The sequence below is a fragment of the Neltuma alba genome, unplaced genomic scaffold (genome assembly GCF_004799145.2).
Source record: "Neltuma alba isolate B1F8T4 unplaced genomic scaffold, ASM479914v2 tig00010645_pilon, whole genome shotgun sequence".
NCBI lineage: Eukaryota > Viridiplantae > Streptophyta > Magnoliopsida > Fabales > Fabaceae > Neltuma > Neltuma alba.
Genome location: NW_021635495.1, coordinates 102,821 through 130,741, shown reverse-complemented (window position 1 = coordinate 130,741; position 27,921 = coordinate 102,821). Strand labels below are relative to the sequence as shown.

Sequence of the window (27,921 nt, the reverse complement as noted above, 5' to 3'; positions counted from 1 at the left end):
ACGCCAATAATATATTATCTTATCATCGGTCTAACCAACATTTTGTGCTGCCCGTGGGGCAGTGTTAACTAGAACACTGTATATAACTTTTGAGTACTTAATTAGTCAAATCTACTATTTTCACATATTACCTCCAGTCCCTAATATAAGAGTTAGTTGTCAGCTCCAAAAAAAAAAAAGTTAGTTGGGAATTCAATTTTGTTTTGAATATAAGACTCTAATTTTCTATTTTCAATATTTATTTATTTTTACTCTCAAATAGTCCTTGTATTGATTGCAAATGTTAAAGAAGTTTCATGAAAGAATAATTTCAATGCATATAATTGATAATAGTATTTTATGAAAGATACCATCCATTTATTACAAATAACTAATTTAACTGATTTTTTAATTTTCACTGACTAGTTATCTATATCTTATATTAAGGAATAACTTAGTTTTAAATATAAGATCTATTTTATAATATAATTTTCACAGATTAGTTATCAATATAAGACGCATTTTGTACCTTTTTGTTATCAAATCCCAGAGAAAGATTAGCTAACCAAGAGTTAAAACTTCAAAATGCTCAAATGAGCTTGCATGAATGGCCATGATTTTGGCACCTTAAATATCGAGGGAGAATTTCATATCAGCTCCATAAATGGGACTTGATTTTCAATGAAACCCATAAGGTTATGAAATTTCATTCAAGCCTTTTGGCCTAAATGAAACGAAGTTGATACAAAATAACCCCGGTTATTAAAATGAAAAGCAAGTGTTAATTGAGTCTTTTTAGCCAGCCATTTTGAGATCTAACATAGTAAAAACGAACAAAATTTACATTCTGACAAGTTCTGATAAAAAAAAATCACATGTTCATAGGTCTGTTTACAAGTACACGTACCATTTTAACAACTAAGCACGACAAAATAACAAGAGTCCATATGAGATAGAATATTCCAATTATCTTTCTACATTTGTTATTCCTCCAAGGGACAGATTTTCACCAGTAGTCATTACAGGAGCAAACACCATCTTTAAAATGGTGAAACCGGTTTCTATCTCTTGCAATTATTTCCCTATTGAAGATCTTTGATATTAGCTTCGTAGCCAAGTGGCAATTTCCACAAACCCGGAGATTCTTCACAATCCTAATCGTTGTCCCAGGCTTCGTGCTTATCAAACCAAAGGCAATAGCCAGCTTCTCACTATGTTGGCTCAAAGCCCCTTCCTTCCACTCCTCATCCATGTCGTATAGTACCTCAGATGTATTAGGAACAAACCCAGAAGCATCTAAACGCTTATCTATCTCATTCAACATTTCATATATATTTTCACTCTCGGGATGACTTCTGTCACCGACAAGAAACTCATGAACAAAACTATCAATCTCAATAGAGGTGCAACCAGGAACTTTCTTCATTCCTCTGTCATTTAATCTGGTTCTTATTCTTGCTACATCATCCCATCTTCCTGCTGCTGCATATATGTTTGATAAAAGCACATATGCTCCTGTATTTTCAGGTTCTAATTTAAAGAGGTGATCTGCAACATATTCACCTAACTCAGTATGTCCATGAACTCTACATGCATTAAGCAGAGAACCCCAGATAGCTCCATCTGGCTCCACTTCCATATTTTTAATTAGATTTTGTGCTTCTTCGAATTTCCCTGCTTTAGCTAGTAGATCTATCATGCATCCATAGTGTTGAAGCTTTGGTACAATCTTATAATTTTGGACCATTGATTCAAAATACTGGCATCCAAGATCTACCAAACCACCTTGGCTACAAGCAGATAAAACTCCAACGAATGTGATGTCATCAGGTTGGGATTCCCCATTGGCCATTTTAGAGAAGAGCCTTAGAGCCTTCTCTGCATGTCCATGCATGGCTAAACCTGATATCATTGCATTCCACGAAGCAACAGTTGCATAATTCATACTTTTGAACACTTGTTCTGCCATCTCAATGCAACCGCATTTCGCATACATGTTAATGAGACTTGTCTGAAGAGAAACATTGCTCATGTTCTTAAAGTTTTTATCTATATATGCATGGATCCACTTGCCAAGGTCAAGAGCACCGAGGTGAGTACATGCTGGAAGAATGGCCAAAAAAGTAATGTCATTAGGCTTCATGTTTGATCTAACCATGAGATGAAAGAGTGACAAGGCTTCTTTGTGTAGATTCATATGAGAATAACCACCAATCATAACATTCCAAGAAATCACATCTTTTTGAACTGTCCCATCAAATAATTCTCTAGCAGTATTAGTCTCACCACACTTTGAATACATATCAATAAGAGCATTAGTCAATTGAAGATTTGAACTAAAACCGTGTTCCTTAATCCAAGAGCTTATCCATTTTCCCATTTCCAATGATCCTGATTGAGCACAAGATGAAAGAGCAGTTACCAAAGTACTCTGATTAGGTGACACATTTGCTTTTAGCATCTCACGGAAGCAAGAAAGTGCTTCTTCAAAGCGATAACTTTGGGCGTAGCCTGCAATCATGGCATTCCATGACACTACATCTTTTACTGGAATTTCATCAAATAAGTGTAGAGCATCATCCACATAACCCTCTAACAAATACGCAGAGATCAATGCTGTGAAAGAAACAACATTATGTATAATATTACTATCAAAGACCAATCTAGCATCATCCAAGTCCCCAATCTGAGCATACATAGTAATAAGCGAAGTATGCACGTAGGCATCTGATGCAAACCCAAGTTTCAAAATATGAGCATGTACCTGTTTCCCTTCATGGATAGCCCTGATTTTAGCACAAGACTTGAGAAGGAATGGGAAAGTATAAGAATTTGGCTCCACCCCAAAATTCAGCATACGAGCATAAACTTGTATGGACAAAATTGGAGAGGAGTTCAACCAATGACCTCGAATTATTGTGTTCCACATGATCAAGTTTGGTTTTTCAATGGATTGGAACAATGAGAGAGCATAAGGGAGGTCACCAAAAGGCGAAACAGCACAGAATTGGATGAGCTTACTTTGTACCAAGGGGGTTTTGTAGATGCCAGTCTTGATGGCATACGAGTGAATTTGTTTGAGGGTTTGAATGCTTTTGCATTTGGAGAGGAGCTTGTATGAAGGATCAGAAATAATTTCCACGGTCCCTCCCAACACCTATTAAATATACAAAAAGGGTCGAATCAACCCACATACCAATTCCGCCCATACACAGTGATAAGAAAAAAGAGTTGAAATTTTCATGGAACTCTGGTTCCTGGATAAGGGGACTTTCAATTTGGTCATCCTCAAATGACTTCATTCACTTTTGTCACTTCATGATTAAAATTCTTAAATATTCTACTTACATTTGAGATGAAACATCAAATCTTTATAACGCTGTTTATAAAATTGTTTGACACTTCTGGATTTCGATTAAATTTTGCATTCAAGTAGAGGAAGGGCTACTCTGAATAGTTCAGGCATTTTAAGTAACAAAAAACTAAAATTGAAGAAATTCATGAAGAAACAAATTTAGCATGCAAATTATTTGGAATTCATCCAACAAAATAAGGTTCCAATAGGAGAAGAATACCTTTAGCGGTTGAGACCCATACTTATCGGCAAGGAGCTGAGTGTTAAAGATAGAGGCATTGGCTGAACATGCCATGCCTCTAACCTCGGCCTACAAATCATGAGTGTCATGCCGTGAAAATTTAAGGGTGACCGGCACAGAATAGGAGAAAACTTATAGTCCTTAAGTCTTTAAATAGATATTCAAATATCTAACATAGTAATTATTATAGTCTTCAACATGCATATACCATTTCTAAATCATAAATAAACATATTTCTTATACTCAAAACATTAAGCTATTCACAGAAATTTTGCCAAAGTCTACTTTGTAAATCAGTCTTCTTGAAAATTCTACACCAATCATATGGTTCAATGCCGCAAGTGAAGCATTGCTCCATAAAAGCATATATATATATGCATATGTATATATCTATCAGAAGGAAATAGGGATCTTACCTATAGACTACATGAAGCATCTAAGTCACAAAAATAAATATATAAATGAACTTTCATTAAAAATCAAATGCAGAAGGACAGATATTCACAAATAAACCTTTCATTCTATGTAAACAATGAATATATCCTTTCGAGAAGTATTGGGTCTCCATCAAAATTAAATTAAAGTATTTTGAATGACAAAATGCTGTGTGTGTGTGTGGGTGCGTGTGTATATATCATAAATTAGAAATATATTTTTATATATGTGAATTACATAAAATGTAAATATAAATCATTTGATAAGAGAACATTTGTTTGTAATTTAAATGTGACGATATGATGTGTTGATTTCCAACCTATAACTTACTCTTATCTATCTGATTGTAATATTTTTTTTCTTTCCACTTTTGTAACTTATTAAACAAAATCTCCAACATTATAACAACACAACCAAAATCTATAATCCCAACAATTTAGAAAGATAGAAACGAAAATCTTACTTTTAACATCTTCCATGTGAAATACCATATTAGTTTAAACAATAATATACCTCCATAATAGTATACATGTATTGTTGCCGACAATAATTCCAACAAAAACCGAGTCAAACATAAAGAAAATTTCTCATCATTTGTTTTATATGTGCTTCAAGATTTAATTTAGTAATCCAAGCTTAACCTCCACAATAATTACATATATCCATACAACATCTATACCTAATTATATTCCCACATAGAATTTCAGCAACTTTAATCTTTGAATTATCAACTAAGTAATTTTCTAATAATTCATTACTTTCATTTGAGCTTTTTAGTAAAGCCATAAGGTACAATCTACTCACAACACCTTAAAGCACTTCATTTAATCTGCAATACTCCATTACGTCATCTGATAACAATTTTCAGTAACCCAAGATAGGATTAAAACCATTCATGACCTAATAAACTTGAATAAAATAAATTCTTGCCAAATCTTAGTTTATCGTTGCACCCACAATCATATAATCTTAAACTCATAATTACTACCCCATAAAGGGAAGAACATATCTTCCATCAAATTAAATCTATCTAGCACACGTAAAGGTTCAAGTAAGCAGAGCAGGTTCCTCATAATATATACAATACCCCTTACAATTTCTCTCTCAGTCACTCCATCAAACACCTTGCTTGCAACCTAATATCAAGACCAAAATAAATACCATAGTTCATAGAATAAAATCAACTATATAGCTTTAAAGTATCCAAATAAACTGATCAGGTTTGAAATAAAGTTTATTAACAAGATTCATCTTTAAATCACAAATAAACAGCACCCAATTCACTTGGTTCCTTATAACCAATTTCTTATCCAACTTTTTCAGCCAGCAGCAAACAACATCAAGAAAAATGATTGGGCATACCTTACGCTGAACCTGTGTGGAAGAAATGAGAAACTGAATAGCTGAATCTAAACTTCACTTCTACAAACAAAGCAACAAGATAGAGATGCAAGTCTGACGTTGAAGAACCAAGAAAGAAGCGCGCGCACATAGAGCAATCGCAAAGGAAGAAGAAACAACGTTGTCGACGACGATGGCGATGAGCACGAGATACACGCTGGCGACGACAGGAAGTATGGTGGAGAACGACGACAGCCAGATTGGGGTGCTAGGTATTTCTTTAGAGGCAACTGAGCCCTCTCCTCTGCATTAAAATTACCTCGACTTAAGAGAGGATTGAACTCAGCACTCAAAGCTAAGCAATCATCACAAACCTCACCACGCCACCACTTCACCTGATGCGATCTACAATAATTAATTAAAATATTAAATATGAATGAAATGATTATTTCATTAAATTTTTAGGGTCTGTATATTTTCCACACCCATTACAAACAGAATTATCTTTCTTTGCTTTTTTTTGGTCTTTACAATCAATCTAGTCGCTAGAAGCGCACGAACGTTGACAGAAGAGGACCCATCCCTTAGGACAGGCATGACGGGGCTCAGGGTAGCGTGGGCCAGAGTAGCTTAAGGTGGTAGTTTTAGTCTTCGAAGGCTACTTTGGCCATTGAAGGAGTTATTTCTCCCTTGGCTCCTGCGTTTGCATTTGGGTATCCAAGCAGAGGTGGGAATTAGGGCTGGGCAGGACCGACCCTTCAGGGTTGACGGGTTTAAAAGGACCAGCCCTTCAGGACTGAAATTTTAAAAATACTTCAATTTGCTAGGCCCGGCCCTTAAGCTATAGGGCTCAGGGCCGGCTCGCGGGCTTTTGGCCCGTTTAAGGGAAAAAAAATACTATTTTTTATATTTATCATATTTTTTACAAAAAATAAAAATAACCCAATGAAATTATTAAAAAAAGACATAAATATGAATAAAATTTAAGTCAAAAATATAAAATATTATCATATATAAATATCCATCAACATCTAAGAACATCTAAAATATTCATTAACAAGATAACAACATCCAAAAGTTTTATCTATAGTGCAATTGTGCAATAAATAAACACTATCATTAATTTTTTGAAACTTCATCATCACTATAATTAATTACTCTTCTTCATAAGTATGCTTTTCTTTCGTAACAAAAATATCAAGTTTTTCTTCTTTATAGAAATTTTACTTTTAAATTTTACAATCTAACTATTATTTTACGTTAATGTGAGAAACATTGTTGTTGAAACTCATGAATTCCTAATTCAAATTATAGAATCGCAAGTTATATAAATATAAAAATACTCTATTATCAAATATATATATATAGTTTAAAAATATCAACGCATATAATATAAACCAAATCATTATTAAAGTCCAAATTAACCCATTTTTTAAAAATTTAATTGGATAAATTATTGTCTAACACTAAATTTAATTTTAAAATGATAATAATAACTAAATATTTGAAATATTATTAACAATGTAAAAAATTAATAACATTAAAATTATATTAAAAAAATTAAAAAACAAAAAAAATTATAAAAGGGCTTAAAACGGCTGGCCCACAGCCCTTCAGGGCTTATTTCCCATTTGAAGGGAAAAATATCAAGCCCGACCCTCATAATTTCAGGGCCTAAACGGGCCGGCCCGACGGGCTCGACCTGTTTTCCCGACTCTATATCCAAGAGGGATAGAGTGGTGCCATGGCAACTATAGTCATTGCTCTTGTTGTCTCATTCTAATTTGGAAATCCATTTCTGGTAAGGTTCCGGGACCAATAGAAAATAAGGACAAAACTTAGATAAAGTAAAATTATCCAATCACATTTGTTATTTTGCTACTTTATAGTTGTTCAAATATATGTGTAGGGTATTTTTTAAACCCTTTACCCAAACACAAGCTACTTCATTTAACCCTTCTTCACCCTTTTGAGCCTTCTTCAAAGTTAAGTACCAAAACATGTATGGTTTATTCAAGTTCCAACTATATTTTTTTTACTACTACATTTGTGATGTTGTATTTTATCTTCTTGGATTTGGAATTGCCAAAATGTTCAGTCAAAAAGAAAAAAAATGGATCCATAGAATAAAAATTTTGAATAAGGAAAATTCCTTTGTGGGTTGAAGATTAAAGTTTTGTGCTTTAAGAATTTCAATATAAAGCTAGTTGGAAATCAATTTTGGATATTGGTACTTGTTTTCTTTCATTCTATCATTCATTCCACTTAGTCTTCATTCATCATCACATCCCTTAAAGTTCTTTTGATCTATTGCATCATTGCATTCTTAGTGGAGATAGTAGAACCATTACAAGCTTATGGTAGATTGTTTTGTCAAGTGGATTTGAGAGAAAATAACCCAATTAAGGTGAGTTGAGCGATACACTTTCACCCTTTGAGTGTTCTTCGATGCTCATTCCCTTTGATTGATTGGTTGTTTTCGTTAATCGCTTTGCATGGTTTTTCCTACTATTTTTGCTTATGAGAGAATACTATTTTTTGACTTGTCGCTTTCATCCCATGGGTTAGTTGAGTTACCTTTGGTTTTTGATGCATGCTTTATTGGTTTAGGAGCACTTGTTATCGTTTGTGCCCGACTCTACTCTTCTCATAGCTCTTGCTATTTCTGCTCCTAATTTGCTCAGGAGTGCAAATGTCTAAAAGTGTTTACTTTGAATTTCGGGTCAAGAGTCAAATGAAAATATCTCCACAGGACCTAAGTTCAAGAAAATTACAGTTAAGGCCTAACAGATTCCAAGAATTCCAAAAAAGAGGCGAACTAAATACAATTGCTTATTTTGACCATTTGGTCGTGCAAAAGGGAAATTTAGTCACGACAAAAATAGCGCTAACATAGAATCAGGTTTTAAACCTCAGATTGCGATTTTGGGAAACATATCACACGAGCTAGCCACTAGTCTACATCCACACACTCCCACTTTCATCTCTTAGGGTTCTTCAAGGGTTCTTGAGGTTTTCTTATTGATTCCCACTAATTTTCACCCCTTGTCTACCTCATTATATCACTTTTCTGCATCATCCATCATCCATCTTCATCTACTATGACTGGTGCTGTGATTTCAGAGCTTGGAGGAGTTGTATCTGAAGTCATGAGAAGTTAAAACGTTTTGCCCTAAGGAGTTTTGATGAAGGCCTAAGCTTGGGACCTAATTTGGGGACTTTTATTTCATCTTTTCCATTACTTTAATAGCATTTCAGTTGTTCTTGGTTAGAATTTTTGTGTTGCTGTTAAAGCTGAACTTCAGTGTTATAGTCTTTGCATTTTGGATTGGATGTTGAGCATTTACGCTTTGGTATCTGTTTTGTAATGAGAATCCTATGTTTAGTCATGTGAATATTGGTTGATGTGCAATCTAAATTTGGTTTGATTAAATGTGGTGCCTTGCTAGCATAATTGGTTATTGTGTTGAAGTTGTTATTACCATTGAACAATCTCACCAAGTGTGCATTCACGAGATGGTTAGTTTTGTTGTGATTCTTTGGGTCAAAGATTTCATTAATATACTAATTTACCCAAATTTGAAAGGTTTTCTAAACTAGCTAAGATTGGTTTTAAAGTAAACTCCCAACATATTTTGAAGTGATGAAGGCTTAATCAATTCTCCAAAGAGCATTTTTATCAATTGAGTTTACAAAATATCTATTTAATTACTTTCTTTATTACTATTTTAATTTATTTAAAAAAAGACCAAAAAGACTTCTTTCAATTGCAACTTAATTTAGTTTTACAAACCCCCCAATTTTACCTTTTCGCAAGGTTTTGTCACTTAAATCACATAGGAACATTTCAGGCTCCTTGAAGTGAACACGACTTGGATTGTGCCACTGTAATGCATTCCTATCCGGAACTAAATTGTTTTTGAGAGCTCATAACGACTAAGGCTTCATTAAACTAGGGCCATTACCGGGGAGCCAAGAAATTGATTCCCTAGGCTAGTTAATTGTCAACTTTGATTGATTGAGGGTTTATAAGCCTCTTAGGTTACATTTTTGCATTGTGCATAATAGATTTTGCTTTGCATAAAAATTTTGAGATATACAAACAAAGACCTTGATTTTGGTTTTCTTTTTGCATATAGTTTCATGCACTTCATAGCATTCTTTGTATTTTTGAGTTTGTTCTAAAATTTTGGAGGCTTTGCATAGTGTTTGTGCCTTTTAATTTCATTCTACCGTTGTTTCTGTTGTTGCTCTATTCTATGGTCGATTCTGCCAATAATTTCATCGCAACCAATACTTGCCTAGCCACGACGAACTTTCATTTTTCTTCTGAGTTTGCTTTGGTGAAATATTTTGTTGCGACCAACTCAGGTCTTGCCTCAACGAAAATCCTTGCTTAGCCAAAATTTTTCTAAGTCTTAAGAATTCTTTGGGAATTGATTGTTTTGCTTTCTTATGAATTGGTTCAATTCTAATTTAGATTCATCTTATCAATCTTCCTCTTTTATAAGAAATAACACTGAGATAGGAGGTGACTTCTCTCAAGAGCTTACTATCATACGACAAAAACTTGATCTTCTTCTGGCTCGTATGGATCATAGAGAACAAGGTGGGACCTACCAAGGACATGATACACCCTATCCTAATTATGACCATGGCTATGATTGGATGAATGATCCTCTACATTCCCCTTACTATACCCCTTCATTCCATTCACACCTGAACCAACATCCACCACCAGAGCCACATTATGACTTCTCACCTCCGCCACACAATCCATACTTTGAACACTTTCCATCACATCATCTATATCAGGAACCAAACTTTCCATCACATGAACCCTACAACAAATACCGTTCGTTATCACACCAAATATTCCATGAACCCTTACCATCATTCCATCCATATCCTCCTTAATATCATGAACCTTTTCCTCCACCCCACCTTGAGTCTCAACCTCAATCTTGTGGTCTCGACTCATTTCTCATCATACCAAACATGGATGATCAAACAAAGAAATTAAGAGGGATATATGACGCTCTAAAGATTGACTTCTTTGAGTTGTCTAGAAGCAAAGAGTTATTTAGGATATCCAAAGAAGAAAAGGAAAGATTAGAGGACATTGAGGGTTGGATTAAAGCCTTTACCAATCATGTGCTCTCGAAGAAGACAGAAAGAGAGGAAGGAGCTCTATGGCCCTATGACTCAGATGATTTAAAGGAAGAAGAGGAACAAGAACTTAATGACTAAGAGTCAAATATCATACCAAGGATGGAAAGTTCCCCACCTCTTACGCCTATAACCCAGTGGACCTACTCAAGCACAAGAAGTACAGAAACTACAAAGGAATGAAGAAGAGTCTCTACTATTATTTAGTAATGATCCTATTCTTATAGAAGTAGACTCTTCTACTATTTTGCCTAATAAAACTCTTGAATTAGGTGATAGTGAGGTGGATGAAGAGATTGTTTGTGAATCCCCTTAATTGGTTGACATTGCAAATGCCCAATATGTAACCTCTGGTTGTAATGAATTTACTTCATTATGTGATGAATTGAATAATAAACATGCTTCTCTTCCTAGTACTATAGATGATTATGCACTTGCTAATGATTCATTCTCTTGTACTGGAAGTGTTGTTATTGATAAGCATGAGTATTTAGAAATTGTTGAGCCTTGTTTGAGTACCACTATGGAAGAGTTGATAGAAAATAACTATTGCCTTAAGAGTCAAATTCATGATAATTCTGATGAGTCTGTAGCTTCTAACATTGTTGAGAAAGATTCTAACATTTCAATTGATAAAATCATGAATGTAAATAAGTCTTTCCAACAAGTTTTGTCTTGTGATTTGCCTCCTAATTTATCTTGCATTATAAATAGTAGTATGCATAAATCTTTTCATTCTTTCTTTTCTCTCCCTTTGAATATTACCTCTTATGGATGTGATAGTAATGTGCTGTACTTCAACAACTGTCAGTTGGATTCTTCAGCTTCCACCTCACTTGAGCTTGAGTATTTCAAAAATTTAGATAAAAGTTTGACTCCTGCTGATGGGAGTGCTTTTGATTTTCTTGGTTGTGATAGTTATTTGGAGAGATTAACTTCTAAGCTATCTTTATTTCATTTTTATTCTCTTCGTGTTCCTATTTTTGGATGTGGTACTGTAGTGGGTTCTATTTGTTTGCAGGATTCCATACCACCATCACCAAGGAAGATCAAAAATGGAGAAGGGAGCACACTGAAGAAATGCATGTTTCTCGTCTGGGATTAGAACTTCTCCTACAAGAGTTTGAAGAGATTTCATTCTAAAGGTTGTCACTTTCCTTCCTTAACTCTTATCTTTTAAATTATTTGCTTGTTTTGTAAGATAAGTGTGGGGGATGGATATGTCTAGTAGTAAAAGTAGTTTGTTTTGTTTTGTTTTCTTTTCCTCCCTTTTGGTTTTGGTTTCTCTTGTTTAGGGTTACACTTGAGTTTTGCATTGGGGATAATGCAAAATTTAAGTGTGGGGGAGGGATTGATATTCGGTGATTGCGTTGTGTTCTTCTTGTTTATTTGAAAATCTGGTTTTCTAAAAAAAAAAATTTAAAATTTTGATTGATTTTTGAATTTAATTTGAAGATTTTGAGTTAAAATTTTTGAAAAGTAGTACTTCAATTAACTTACACTTGAATTTGTTTATTCTTGAACTTGGGTAAATGTTTTTAAACTTGTATTAATACTCATAAGAATTACTACTTGTTCAAAGTTGATTGTGTTAGTTTCATTGGTCACAACTCTTTAAGATTGCTTTTATAGTGATTAAGTTAATGTATTATGATTAATTTGGAGTACAATTAATCTTTGTGCATGAGCATTTGGGAATTAGCCTTGTTAGAAGATTCTTTGAACCTTATTTTCATTCACAGTGTGTTGCATCTACTTATATCTTCGATTTTTTAGAACTTGTTCTAATTCTTAATCAAGACTTAGTTGTATTGGTATGATAAGCATGATAGAAGCATTCTTTTTTAAACCCCTACATCTCAAACACAAAGCCACACAATTTTATCCATTGCCAGCAGTTTGAGCCTTCATCTCAAGTGCCAAAGCATGCATTATACATCCAAGTCTCTAACATTTTACTATTACATTATGATGGGTTAAACTTTGTCTTCTTGGGTTTGGAATTGCCAAAGAAAAAGAAAGAAAGAAAAAGAAAAAATTGAGAAAAGAAATAGAAGAAAATGTCGAGAAAAGCCAATGAAAGAAAGATTGAGGAAAAAAAATGGATTCAAAGAATAAAGTTTTGAAATAAGGCAGTTCATTAGTGGTTTGAAGAACAAAGTTGTACTTTAAAAGAAATAGAGTAAATGTTAGTTGGAAACACATTTTTTTTGAAACACTTGGTACTTAATCATTTTTTTCTTTTCACTTCATTCATTTCATTTAGCCTTTTCGATCACCGTAACCTTAAAAGTCCTCTTGATCATTGCATTCATGCATTAAAAGTGGAGAGGTAGGATTTTAACAAGCTTATGATTAAGTGGTTGATTAAGTGGATTTGAGAGAGAATTATCCCAACTTAGTGAGTAGAGTGAAACTGTTTATATCTTGAGTGTTTTCTCTTTGTTCATTCCCATTGCATTGATTGTACTCTACCTTAATCCTTTCTCATTAACTTAGATCACTATGATTGCTTGTTTAAAGAGTTGGGTTAATGGCACTATTACTCTCTTACTTTGAATTCTTAGAGGTTCCCATTTGTATTAATACTTTTCTTTTGCTTTGGTTTTGTATTGTCTTTGTCCAGGAGTACAAAAGTTTAAATGTGAGGGAATTGATAGAACCCATTTCTTCTATATCTTTTTGGTCTTATTTGTGCTTAGTTGAGATTGAGAGTCTTCGTTTTGAATTAGTGTCGTTTGAGGGTAAAATTGTCATAATTAGTTATTAATTGCATTCAATTGATTTCTAGGACAATTGATACCTCAAACCATTGCTGTTCATTGCAGGACACTCAAAAACTAAAGCCAAGAAACACACAAGATCAAGAGCATCAACACTGGAGGACTTCACCGTGGCGAAACATGTCAATTTTACTAGGGACCTCTTGGGAATGTTTTGTTTCACTGCGGCGAAATTCCTCGTATCAGCAACGTCAAAGTCGGCTCAGAAAGTGAAAATAGAGCATCTACTCAAATTATCTGACCTAGATGGACCCCTTAAACCCTTAGAAACTTATATTCATCACATCACTCCATTCTCTCATCTCCAACACCTTTATTCTCTTATTTTCTTGCCTCTCCATCTCTATCTTCTTCCCTATCCATTTCCTTCACCTTTTCTTTACCTTATCTCTTCTTTCCTTTATCTCCTAGCTGCTATGGCTAAAGATTTCACTCTGGTTGGAGCTGTTATTGATGCTATGGAGAGTTAGGGTTCCATCCTCTTGAAGATGGTGGAGTGGCATAAGTTTCCAAGCTTCAAAAAGGAGTTCAGTTTCAATCTTCAGTTTTTAGTTATGAAATTATGGTTTCCTAGGTTTAGGAATTGTGATTCTTAGTTGGACACTTGGATTATTGCTGAAATCATTGTTCAATTATTTATAATTGTAGTTTGGATTTGTTAATTTAGAATTCTGTGCTTCAATATATGTGGTTGCATATATGTCGCATATAATCCTCTTGATTCTCTCTTATCTTGCATAGTCATGTTTTGATATGGAGTTGATTTTGGGTTACATTGAACCAATTGTAGTGATTATTATCAAATTGCAAATTAGGAGAGCTTAACAGTGTTTTTATTAATAAAGTTCATTGATTTAAGTATTGGACTCAGTGGGTAATTGAGGTTGTTATTCAAGAAAGCCTAATAATTTTATAGAATTCCCAATATCTTAAGTGAACTATGATTGCCATTAAAACCATTTTCAAGAGGTTTTCTTTCATCTATTTCCATTTCATCATCATTTTATCAAAAATCCAAAAATTTAATAGCTTAGGTTTATTTTCATTGCATATACTTTAGTAACAATTCAATTTAAATCTTTAAAACCAAAAACCTCTTTCATTGCATTGCATGGCATTTAGTTTAGCTTAGGTCATCAATAAAGGCTCTCAAAACCCGAATTGCATTGTTATACTGTATCTCTTGGATCCGGTTATAAATTTCTTGCATTTGATCCCAAGGCATTTGCAAAGGTGGTGAGCGAGTCGACATTGAGGAAGGCATTTGAGGTGTTTGCGGATGTGAGAGGGGTAGAGATAGAGATGGTTTGAGAAGGAATAGTAGATGTTCATTTCTATGACCTGAAGCATGCAGAGATGCCGTTAATGGCGATTCGTAAGTAGCACATGTAATAACAGAACCGAAGGTTGGGTTCCAATCACAAAAGCAAGGGAGCTCCTTCGGCATGAGTGGTGATATAATTGATGAGGGTAAGGTCCTCATCAATTGTCCAAGGGCCTTGCCGAAGGACGAGGTCATCGATGACATCGGCTTAGATAATGGGGCAGGTGCTGCCTCTTCCTTTGACGTCCATTACTGGAAGGTTCAAAGAACATGAGAACACACAAGAGGCTTAATTGATTTTGCCAGTTGGAAATTGAGCGGGGTAGCTGTTGTTCTTTTATTTTTGCTTTTTGTTGACAGGTTGATTTGTTTCCTCCAAATTTGTTAATTCTTGATTTGGCTGTTGGGTTTTTTTTTAGTAGTTCATGCCTTCATGGACGCCGATCATGATAAAGAGGAAGACGTTTTGTTTTGTTTTGTTTTTATTTTTTTTTCCCGGTGAGGAGAATGATGATGATGTGGTGTAATATATGTGACACAATATGTGCATATGGCAGAGCCAACTCAACACAATTGGGTCTAATTTCAGTTTTCTATCTGCAAGCTTTTTGTTTGGGTACTTGGGCTGGTTTCCTCTGGAAGGTCTTCGTTGGTTTCTTCTCTCAATATTTTATGATCATTATCAGCTTATTTCATCAACACTATTGCTGGTTCAACACTACAGGTTATTCTCATGTCTCGTCATGGCATTATCTTCTGGGAGGAGCTCTGCGAGTTTTTGTTTGCCGAGCATTTTCTCAAATGTTGGAGCCTTCTGTGTGATCATGCATGGAGTTAGGTTAGTTGGTGTAGGACGAGAGACTTGTTTTGAGCTGTCCCATACAAGTTGGTTAAAGTGCGAACTCACTATAGCATCCATGCAGGCCCCTTTTAAACCTCACTACTGCTTGTATATTTTGATTTTTATTATAGATTGTTTTACTTGTACTTGCTCTCTTTGCTATTTTCTGCTGTTGGGTTTCATAGCTCCTTATCATGTTAGCTGCCAAAACTTTTTGGATGTATCATTTTATCTAGTTATTAATATAATTGTTTATAAATAAAAAACATACAATTGGGTCAACTGATGGTTGGCCATTTAAGTCTGTCAAGACAGGTTAACATTATTATGATTTTGCCACTTGTGGAGCGATTTTGTTCCAAAACAATTTCAAACACCTATAGTTACTTTGCAAAAACTTTAGGAGTAAAAATGACATTTAAGCCTTATTTTTAATATAGTTAATTGTCAAAATGCATATATGCATGTGTAAATTCATCTATGAACTCAATATATATAATGAATCATGCAAACTTTTTATTGTTCTATTTACATCATCTAAACTAAGCAGGTAACCACACATGTTACTTATTCATTTATTCTTCTTTCCCAAATTATTTCCTTTTAATTTATAAAATATAAAACGAATTTAACTTTTGCAATGAATGTTGGAAGATTATTAATTAGGTGTTGTGTAAGAATATCAAATGATTTTTCTTTTTGTATCTTTCCAATTTTAACAATAGTCTCATGACTTGAACTAAGGTTTTATGATTTCTTCCACAAAAATGAAGATAAATAGGAGTATAATTGGAATACTTGGATGCCTTTTGACAAATAAATCCATGTAACAACCTTTCTTTCTTTTGCTCTCCGAGAAAAATCTGAAACATCATATTTGAATCATTTCCTTATCATTTTTGCATCCTTTTCTTTTCATCCGATTGTTTCCTAAAAATTGAACTGTTGAGATTTAACAATTTATAACATTATATTATAATGGTACATACAAAATTAAAAAAAAGAAATCTAACCAGACAATTCAAAATTTGTTGACCACTTGAAATAAAAAGAAATTAAAAGTTCTTATAAAATATTGAATTTTAGTTCATTTTTCAATCCAGTGGTGAGGATGGGATGCAGAAAGGGTCCAGACTCCAGATCTGTCCATCCCAACACACATCAATTTCGCATTGTGTTAGACATAAATCAAAAAATAATGTTCATGTCAAGGAGACCCAACAATCACGTACAGGGCGACATTCTAATTAAATTAGATAATATAGATGTGTTTTAAAACGAGTTTATATGGCATATGGATTAAATTACAATTTTTATTTTTTTAAAAAGACAAAAATGTATTTTTAATCCTAGGGATTTATATAAAGTTTCAATTTGATCTATTAATTTTATAGTATTTTTTTTTTCAATTCTCTAATTCTAACATCGTTAGTTTTGTTAACAAAAAAAAAATGCTAACGTTAAAATATTAGTTATTGTCAAAACATTATAAAATGCTCATTTGTTAAATTTAATTTTCAAAAATAACAATAATTGATAGAGATCCAATGGCTAAAAGGGACCACCAAGAATTAAGATGCACAAGAGCTACCAACTGGTTAATTTTTAATTATTTTTCGTTTTATTTATTTAAGATTTTTTTTAAATAAATCTTTTGGATTATTCATTAGATACATTATTCTAGAATTATGAGCTACTAAATAAGGATTTCAAGAATATTATTTCCTTATTACTATATCGTTGATTTAAATTTGACTGGATGACAATTTTATCCTTAAATACTTTTATATTTTTAGATAAATTTTAATCTTTAAAGTCTCATTAGAGTTAAAAATTTTGTCTATTTAAAGATTTAGTTATATTCAGTTATTTTCAAGTTATGAATGATAATTTTCTTTGACAAGTATTTAGATAACTGAATAAAACTAAATCTTTAAATAGACAAAATTCTTAGCTCGAGGTCTTTACCTTCAATAATCCAATTTATACCAACAACAATATTATACCCTCTCTATCCTTAACAATGTTTCAACTCCCTCTCACCAGTAACCATTGTAGATAAATCGTTGGGCATGTCCTATACTTGATTTGGTAGTTTGGGACAGTTACAGTTGGCGTTGTAAGTTTTAACGGTACTTGGTATGAGGGATTTGGAGATGAAGGAGAGAAAATTTTGATGAGCTGATTTTAAAAAAATTAGAGAAGTAGGATTAAAAATTTTTAATTAATTTTTCTTACCATTTTATGGCACATATTCTCTTTAATAAAATTTTATGACATCACTTCTCCAATTTTGTTAAATCCAACTTATACAATTTTTTCCTTCCCTACCCTCCACGTACTTCATACCAAACAGCCCCTTAAAGTCCCAAATCAGATTTATCAACATTCAACCTGCAGTCTCTAACTATGGATTAAACATTTAACTTAGTTGCGAGACATTTAGACACGCCTAACAGCGAGTTTTATATAAATTTTCAGCTTCAAGCACCACATTATTAAAACGACCATTTTAAATTTTTCTCCATACCTCAAAACAACAATAAACCAAATAATTCCATTGGATTATAGGCACCATTATTTTTCCACATCGTGCAACACTCCTTTGAAATTCTGAAAATTTTACAGCCTATAACAATCACCACAACACATATTTCCTAAACCATTTTAGCATATAGCAACCTCGGCAAAGACCATAAGAGAAGTCAAACAAAATACCCCAGAAACTAAATTTAATATTCGACAAACTCCCCCTGTAACAGCAGTTTTGGTTTCTAAATTCATCACAGAAGTTTAAGATTCTCGCATTCAGCTTTACACCACATGTATTGCAGCATATAGGTGTCTATATATATATATATGTATATATGTATTTGTTCTTTCCCTTCACTCTCTACCATAAAGCTTCGGATACTTCACTTTTAAATCTGGAAGAATTTTCAGATTCAAAAAAATCATCCTGCCCCAGAAAACTCAACACGCAACATCATTCACATATATATAACATCAAATCTTACTCCTAGGAACCTCAATCTGTGCCAAACCATCATCGTCTTACAAGAATGATGGCTTCTTGTCCATCAAAATCAGATTTTAATCAGCCCATGCAGCAAAACAGAGGACAGACGAAGAATCAGAAAGCTTACCTTAATCAAAATTCAACCTTGCATGTCCCATCACCTTCTCCTCTGTTCCTTCTTCCCTTCGACTACTCTCTCTCTCAAACTCTCCTCTGGTTCAATCGATTATGAGATTGAGAGGAAGCATCAGATGGGTTAAAGAGGGAGAGAGTGATACGTGTGAGGTATATAAAATGCTTGGACCCGAGAAGCAACAAGGAGATAAGGCAGACTACAGTCTCGTGACTAGCCACGTGGGACTGGGAGGGAAGATATGACAGTGACTTGATTGATAGAACCATTGAACCAAAGACTCTGGGGATTTTTAAAACAGAAAATTAAAGAGAAAAGTGTGCGTTCGGTTGGATGAAAAGAGGAGAGTGGAGAGATTTTGCCATTTCTACGTATACAAAAAGAGAAAACTAGTATAAGGATTGGATCGAAGAGAATCTCAATCCCCAAAGATCCTCAATGCAACGACGCCTATTTTTTGGGACCCTCGTTTGGAAATTGTGGGACAATAGAAATAAATGTATTTTTACCAACGAGTCCTTAGCTACGGATAGCATTTTACTTTCTGTTTGCTCCATTGTTAATCACACCGTCAAAGCCAACAGCCTTTTGAACCTTATAGGGGCTGAGGCTTAGAGGGTAGTGCCTTGTATCTTTATACTTTCTATTATACATTTTCCCTTCCATTCAAAAAAAGAAGAAGAGAAAACTAGTTTTAATGTCCATCAATAATGATAAGCATTTTGATATTTATCAAATCTTAACTATTTATATTTTATATAAACAAGCAAAATTTAATATTTAATATTTTTGTTCATCAAAAATAATTTTTTAATAGGTACATAATCCAATATAATTGTAATTCCTTAACTGTAAGTTTTTTTTAAAAAAAAAATAAGTTTTTTATTTAAAAATTATTTGTTAAACATTATAAATATAGGCCATTAAAACTAATTTTGAATACCTTAGATTTCACCGTAATGATACATATCATGGTGCTGAAACTAGTTCCAGCTAGAAAGAGGGATATTAATATTATATTATTTGGTTTACGAGGAAAGACAAAGAGAGGAGGGAAAGGATTTTGATACGCACAACTTTGTTTTTATATTACTTTTATATAATAAAATATTTTTATATACATTTTAATATGATTATTAATCTAATTAATTAGTCAGAATCTCAAACACCTATTACCTCACTTATAATTAATGTGACAAAATATTTTTATATGCATTTTAAAGGATAGTTTTATTATGTTTAACATGCTATTTCATTAATTTTAATATGCTTTTAAAAGGAAAAAAAATTTCAATCTGGATGGATGAAATTGTAGCATTAAAAAAATTTGTCAAAAAATTACTTAACTGCATAAAATTATAAAGGGTCAATATCATCTTTAATTCTTCAAATTCGCTCTTACTTTGATTTCAGTTCCTGAAATTAAAAACCAATGATTTTGGTCCCTCAAATTTGATTTCATTTTGGTTTTAATACTTGAAATTTAAAAAAAGTGGTTTTGGTCCTTCAAATTCAACATCATTTTAGTTTTGATCCTCATTTCAAGGATCAAAAATCTTAAGCCAAACAAAAAAGAAATCAAATTTCAAGGACCAAAATTAAAATAAGATTAAATTTTACGAACTAAAACTAGTGGTTTTAAATTTCAAGCACTATACTACTATAAAATATGTTATTTTCGTTAGTTCTAGAAGTTTTTTCCCATTTGTTTTGAGGGAGACATTGATAAGGGAGACATATATAGCGGTTATCTGTTCATTTGTTTTCAAATAGACAAATATGGCATCCATATTCGTCTATTCTAGCACATTAGACGAATATAGACGAATATGGGGACCTATATTCGTCTATTATATTTTAGAACAGATGAATATAAATATATATATTTAAAAATGAAAATTTGTGTTGTTAGTTTTTATCCAACATGTAATTCCACGTATGAAACAAAACCAAAGCAGACTACAAATAATGATAACAATTCCGCAAAACCAAATCATGTTAAGCAAAAAGAATTAAACTAAGTTAGTCATAATAACACAAGAAAGTTTTAAATCCAAAAAAATCTAATAACATCTTAACTTAGTTAAAATGTAATATCCCAAATTTTTCGACTCAAGAAGAGCAAAAAAAAATTGTTGAAATTATTTTGTGGCCAAATCAAATTGAAAAAATTATGGAATATCAATTTTGAGGGCTTAGAAATAGTTTGGAAAAGTTATTTCGCTAGAAGTGGCATAAATAATTTTAAAAGTTAATCTTAAATTTTCTTAGAAAATTCTAAGAAAAATACTTAGAGGTTTCCAATTGACTTGGAAATTTTAGAATAATTATTTTATGAGATAAAGAAACTAATTGAGGCATAAAATGCTTAAAATGAATTAAGGCCTATTTTCTTAAAAAATTAAAAAAAAAGAGCTAGAAGTTAGTTTTTGACCTGAAATTTTTATGGAAATTATTTTAAGGGTCAAATAAGCTATTGGATAAGGAAAAATCCATATAAAATATTATGGATTAATTTTTGAATTCATTCTTCAATTTTAGAAAAATAGGGGGAAGGGTGGAATTGGAAGTAAGGAATGAAGCAAAAGGCATCGTGGTGAGTTTACACGCCCTCGCCCTTATAATTTGCCAACATGCCTTCTCCTTTCTCATTTTTCATTTGCAAGCTAAGAGAAAAACAGAGAAAGTGTGATAGAAAATGTTGGAGTCAGAGAGAGTGCATGGCCGATGACGTGGTGATTAAAAGAGAGAAGTTTACATGCAATTTTGTTTTCTGACTAGGTAAGACTGATTAACACTCTCCTATCCTTATTTCTTTTGTTTTTTGCGTCTTGGAGGAGATGATGAGAGATTAAAATCTGGATTCACTACTAAAAAAAGAGAATTGACAATGGTTAAAAAGGGTTTTTAATGGCAGTTTTAGTGCAGGCATCTATACCGTTGACATTGTAAGCAAAGGAATTCACGGTGGTTAAAAACCGCTGTGGAAATTAACTTTTAACAGTAGTTATTAGTATAAAATTGGCGTGGAAAAGTCCAACATAACGACATTCAATGGCTGGATTTTAATAAAAATATTTTTCACGGTGGTTATGGAATTTTTTGTTTTTGAAATATACTTCTTTTAATTTATAAGGAACCTCTTGCATTGAACAAAAACTAAAACAGACCAATTCCAACCAGCAACTTGAATTGAACTAATTCAATACTATAACTCAAATCTAACAATAAGTTAACCAAAATTTCCAATCAAAATTCAACTAAAACCTAATCAACAACTTAACCAATCTCTAATTCAACTAACCTAGTCAATAATCAACGAAAAAACCTACTAAAAAATATTAGTGAATTGAATAAAACTACAATTTTGCCATTTACCAAAATTTTGACAATTTCACTAAACTAATTGTTGAACCCATAAACTCAACTAATGTTTGAGCCAAAGCATCTCTCATTGTGTTGAGCTCATCAAGTTGATATGCGTTGGTACTATAAAATGGCTAAAAATTAGAAGGAACAAAATGATTATCCAAGAATTAAAAATGTGAATAAAATTGAAGAATCACAAAATAATTGTATAACTTTTATTTTACCTCGTTTAGTTTCTCTGTGACCCCTGTCTCAATGATGTCATTAATATAGTAGATCACATAATATTCGCACTTAACACTGCCAGATTGGCATCAATACTAACAAAAATGAAAAAATATTATGTAATTTAGAAAATATTTAACTTTATACAAAATGAATTTGAAAACATAAAACTTAATTCAAAACGACTTACTTTTGGAAAAATCCATGTTGGCAGCAGATAACTAGTCGAGATAGACGACTTGTTTTTTTAGGTCAACACTGAATCCTTAAAAAGCCCTATCAATAATTGGAAAGAAAAATAACATTATAGCATGCTATTTTAAACTTAATAACTAATAAATTTAGAATCATAAATTCATATCTCGATGACTTCCTTAGTTTCATCAGTTGGGTTTCCAAGCAAGGAATCGAACTAGTATATGGGTTTTCACTGGGAGTAAAAACAAGAAGAGTCCAGTGAAAACTACAAGATACAAATCATGTTAATTGTAAATAATTATATATATATATATATATATCTTTTTGGGTGCCTACAAAAGTACTTACTTTTCAACGTAAGGTGTGATGCAACCTTGTTGTTAGGCTCTCAAATAAAACTAAGCTAAATGCAATATAGTAGTACTAACCTAGATGTCGATCTCTTGAGGAACCTATGAATGTCTTAGTAAACTATCACAAATATCAATTTAACCAAGAATGATATATGAAGTGTTTGTATAACCAGTGACTAAATCAAAACCTAAAGTAAAACCATCTAAACCCTTTGTAATTTCTGTATTTAATGAATAAAATGAATGCAATGTATGAATTATCCTTGATGGTCAAATCCACCAATCATCCTAGTTCCTCTCTTGTTTTCATTTTAATGCCTTTATTAGACTTGGTTTGTGAAGACCTTCTATAAACAATGAATTCAATGAGCTAGAACCCTAACTCATTAAACTCACCCAAATGCCTAATATGGATTATGTTCTGTAAAAGGTATTTTGCCCTCTTAATTAACAAAGTTAGCATCCTAACCAGCTAATCAAGAGATTCAAATACTTGAGAAGAAAGAATCAACATAACAGAATGAAATATCAATTCAATTACTCAATTAAAGTGTAGCATACAATCCAAATCTCAGTCTCAATGAAAAACAACCGAATTACACCTCTTTATAATCACAAATCACAGATTTAAACCATAGAAACTACAATCTATGAATGTAGAGAATGAAACTAAGATTAAGGTAGAAGAAACTCCCAATTGCAACTCCAGGAACTCATATTGGCTTCATTGAACACCAAGGAATGAAGATCTAGCCTCTCATGACTGAAATCACAGCTTCACCAAGCTCTGCAATTTCCATGCCATAGCAGCAATGATCTAAAGGGAAATGGAGGAGAATAATTGATAGAAAATGGAAGAATTGGAGTAGAAAGGATAAATTGATGGTAGAGAATGGTAGAGGGATAAAGAGAGACGAAATGGGAGGGTTCTGGGCAGAGAAAATGAAGCCAAAAATGGGAGAAATTGCAGAATGACAGAACTAGCATGTGTTCTGGAATTAAATCTGAAATTCACATATTCGTCGTGACTAATGAATCTGTTGGTTACAACTAACTCAAAATGATGCTGTACGAATAAGTGACCGTGTCTCCTTTATGGTGAACCTTCGTCACGGCTAAAACCATATTTAGTTGTGGCAAATGAAGCTGAACCTTCTTCCAATGTTCCTTCAACCCTCTAATCACCTACAATATTCAAATTAAGCTCATAGTCATCTATTTTAGGGTATGTGGGATACACAAGAGCTAATAAATGAATAAACTCAGGAATTATCATATAAAAGTACACAATTGACCTTTACACCCCTGATGCACAATAACCTCTATCTTAACCCAAATTACACAATTACATACCACAAAAGCATAAGTTGGACTGGGAAACATATATAAAATATGGGGCTTATCAACTCCCCCACACTTGGCCTTTGCACTCCTGGGCAAAACACTTCAATGCAAAACAAGAGGTAGGACTAAATGAACCATGCAAGCATCAAGAATCACATTTGGCAATCATAATTCCTGCTCACATCCAATCCATGCTCATATCATATGCTAAAAGAACTAGGCTAATGGTGCAAGGACTAGCCCAAATGAATGCTCAAGAGACCCCCTAAGAAAAAGTGTTTCCCTCTAACTCTCAGGGGTCAATTTCACTCAACATCCACTTAACTATGCTCTACCATATGCTTGTAGTGGTTCTAAGCTCTTCACCACTAGTAGCAATCACACAAAAGATCAATAGGACTTTTATTAGGTTGTAGTGTTGGAAAGGCAAATGAATGGAGGGTTAAATACATGGATGTAATGGAAGGGAGATAAGGAGAATGGAAATCAGAATGAACCAAATGGTTGTATTCAATTGAATGTATAAGAGTATAGAAGACAACTCCATGAAGCTCACTTATTCCCAACAATACAATTTTTTTTCTCTTTTCTTTCTTTCCTTCCTTTTTTTTTTCTTTTCTTCTCTTCTTTATATATTTTTCTTTTCTTCTTCTTTTTTCCTTTCTTTTCTTTTCTTTTCTCTTTGTTTTTTTTTCTCTTTTTAGGGGAGTTCACCGCGGCTAACATCTCACTTCATCGCATTGAAGTATCACAGAATAGTCATTTTTCTCTTTTTAGTGATATAGGAGGTCATCTAACTCAAGAAAAGATTTGGATACAACACAATTAAGTTCATTCCTATGTGAAAAAGTGAAGAAATGAAAATAAAGGGCTCAAAGGGTTAAACAAAGGATTAGTTTTCTGAGGTTGGCTTTTTGGTTAAACTAGCTTTTTAAATGAATTCCTATGTTATCTCAATCATGTCAATGCAAATACAGTCTCAAGCAAGAACCAACACAAGTTCTAGAGAGCAATAGACTAAATGGATGGGTCACACACAGTGAAATTAACAATAGGCTCAAATCCTTCGAACTAGGCTTTTTGTTCCTATCACACTCATCAAGCCTAGTCTATGCACCATATTTAGAACCTAATGCATATGACATTTACAATTCATTTCAACAAGTAGGGAATCACAATCAACCAAAATGCAATTGAGATACTAGACATAGCCAATTCAATCCAAAAGTGCATGAAATTTTTGAAAATTTGAACCCAAAATGAATCTTTTTACTAAAAGGGAGTTTGAAAACTAAACACAACAAACGAACACAACACAAAACAAACAAAGTACTAAATGCTCTCCCACACTTAAACCTTGTATTGTCCTCAATGCAACCCAAAAACAAGACTCAAACAGTATGTTTGGAAATGCAAAGAGTAAGGTGGAAGGATAAAACATCACACAAACTTTAAAAACTACCCTTTTTCTACTAGAATGTCTCTCCCCCACACTTGTTCAACAGCATATAGTAGTGAAGTCAATATAGATAACTAAGAACAAGAAAAAGGAGAGATACAAACTCAATCATGGAGGCTTATAACTAGTATGATAGAGGTGGAGGCAGTTGGCTCTTGAGTGAAAATGCTTGCCAAAGCTATACTTCAACTTGTATTTTCTATTTGAAAGCTTGGAGACTACCTCCAAAGGTCCTAACCAAGTGTCCTTGAAGTCTTCATGAGGTATGGAGTAGCTAGGAACATATGCCATGACATAGTCACCAATGTCATACTCCTTTTTATCAACTTGGAGAGCTCTTTTGGCAAGTGTCTTGGAATCCAACGTCAAAGCGTGTAGTGGGAGAAGTGGACTCATCAATTGTTCAGCTGTAGGGTCTAATGATTTCTCTTCTTTTGATTGTGGGTGATGAATTTCACACAAGACCTTAACAGGTTGTCCTATCTCCTTTAATGCTTTGATCAAATGTAGTGGCTTCTTAGGTTGAGACCTTACAGCTCCATTATACTTGGCAAAATCATCACAAAAAGTACCTTTCTCTAGCATTTTGGGGTTAGCAAGAGGTTCAACAAGTATAGTATTGTCACATGAAACAGTATATAGAGTGGAAGAAGTATAATCTAATGAACAAGCACTAGAACACAACACATCACTACCATGGGAGGGGGAAATAGAAGAAGGGTAGAATGGGGGTGATGGACCATGAGTGCATTAGAAGATTCAACAACCTTATGAGAAGCTCTATCATTGTTAACGTGCAAATCATCATCAATTTCATCAATAAAGTGCACATTGTGTAAAGAATAATCTTTATTAGGTTGCTTCATGCTCTCATACATGTTAAAATGCACAAAATGATCACCTACACTCATAGTGATAGAACCTTCTTTCATTTTAATTTCAGTATTAGTTGTTCTCATGAAAGGTCTACTAAGAATTAATACACCTTCATTCATACTTTCCTTAGACATATCTAAAACAAAGAAATCTGTAGAAATCAGCAAGTCCTTAACCTTTATTAGCACATCCTCAAGCACCCCATGTAGATATCTAATAGTGTGATATGCCAATTGCAGTATAACATTAGTGGGCTTAAGAGTGGTGATACTTAGGGACTCATAGACTGACTTGGGCATCATATTAATAGCAGCTCCTAGGTCTAGTAAGGCTTTTGGAATAGTGGTCTTTCCTATAGTGCAAGGTATGGTAAAACTCCCCGGGTCTTGACATTTAACCGATAATTGGGGCTTAAAAAGTGCATTAACATTAGAAGGTAGTTGGACCATCTCATTAGGCTTGAACTTCTTTTTATATTTGCACAAATCTCTCAAAATCTTAGCATATTTAGGTTGAGAGGCCAACTCAAGTAAAGGTACATTAACATCCAATTTGCTAAATAGCTCAAACAAATCATCATCTTTCTTTTTAGAACTAGCTTTTTTCATGCCTTGAAGATAAGAATGTGGAAAGGGAAGTTCTTGAAGATTTACCTTATTACCTTTATTGCAAGCAGTTTCTTGAGTGTGAGGTTAACTCCTTTTAGCAGCTCCAACATCCTCTATATTATTCACAAGTGTAGTGGCCTTCTTCTTTAAGATGCTATTTTCTTTCATACTTTCAGATAAAGGTACAATTGTAAGGGTTAGCTCTTTGAGTTGCAAACTTTCATCAAAATCAACTCCTACATCTTTATCTTTACTTTCCTCATCTTTCTTCCCAACTAGCTTGCCACTTCTCAAGCTTATGGCATTTAGGCTCTTGGGATCAATCACAGTATTGGATGGTAAGTTTCCTTTCCTAGCATCTTCCTTACTTTTAGAACTTACCATTTGAGTAACATAAGCTTACAGATTGTTGTTTTTGACCTCAAGTTGCTCCACCTTGTCACATAACTTGCTCATTATCTTTAGTAAAGTGTCCTCTCTATTTGGTTCATGAATTGGGATCTCTCTTGTTGTAGATAGTCCTACATAATTTCCTATAGAGGCATTCCTAAACTGTCCTTGATAATTTCCAGCACCTCTATATATATTTTCCTTGCCTTGACCACCTTGAAATCCCTTATTATCATTGCCACTCCACTTAGGTGTGAAGTCTCCTCTCCAACTATTGTTGTAAGTGTTTTGGGAGAATTGGTTGGGTCTTTAGAAGTTCATGGCAGCTACATCCCTAGATTCAATCATAGAGGGACAATTAAGAGTAGTGTGCATAGGACTCCCACACACATCACAAGTGGTAGGCACAAGAGCTTGAGTCATGGGGGTGGAATGTAGAGCTTTAACATGGTGGCTCTGTTGAGTTTGCATGGCCTTTT

The 27,921-nt window shown here is 33.4% G+C and overlaps 1 protein-coding gene across 12 annotated transcripts; it reads right to left on the bottom strand.

The window, feature by feature from the left end:
* Positions 1 to 800: 800 nt before the first annotated feature.
* LOC114757807 (pentatricopeptide repeat-containing protein At1g08070, chloroplastic) lies at positions 801 to 21,910 on the bottom strand. Of its 12 annotated transcripts, none has more exons than XM_028946897.1 (4): positions 21,900 to 21,910; positions 18,615 to 18,695; positions 3,555 to 5,756; positions 801 to 3,136 (listed from the first exon to the last, which is right to left on the bottom strand). In XM_028946897.1, the coding sequence occupies exons 3-4, from the start codon at positions 3,627 to 3,629 to the stop codon at positions 986 to 988; spliced, it is 2,226 nt and encodes a 741-aa protein (XP_028802730.1). In that variant the 5' UTR covers positions 3,630 to 5,756; positions 18,615 to 18,695; positions 21,900 to 21,910; the 3' UTR covers positions 801 to 985. The 12 variants fall into 12 exon arrangements, with proteins under 12 accessions (XP_028802730.1, XP_028802732.1, XP_028802734.1 ...); XM_028946899.1 differs by lacking the exon at positions 21,900 to 21,910 and adding an exon at positions 18,887 to 18,896; XM_028946901.1 differs by lacking the exon at positions 21,900 to 21,910 and having other exon boundaries at positions 3,555 to 5,146; positions 5,373 to 5,756; positions 18,615 to 18,751.
* Between the last annotated feature and the right edge of the window lie 6,011 nt (positions 21,911 to 27,921).

Excerpts from the sequence above, each read along its gene's own strand:
- LOC114757807 (XM_028946897.1), bottom strand. The coding sequence starts at position 3,629 with ATGGCATGTTCAGCCAATGCCTCTATCTTTAACACTCAGCTCCTTGCC. Across the intron at positions 3,137-3,554 it reads ATGGGTCTCAACCGCTAAAG|GTGTTGGGAGGGACCGTGGA; the intron begins GTATTCTTCTCC and ends TATATTTAATAG.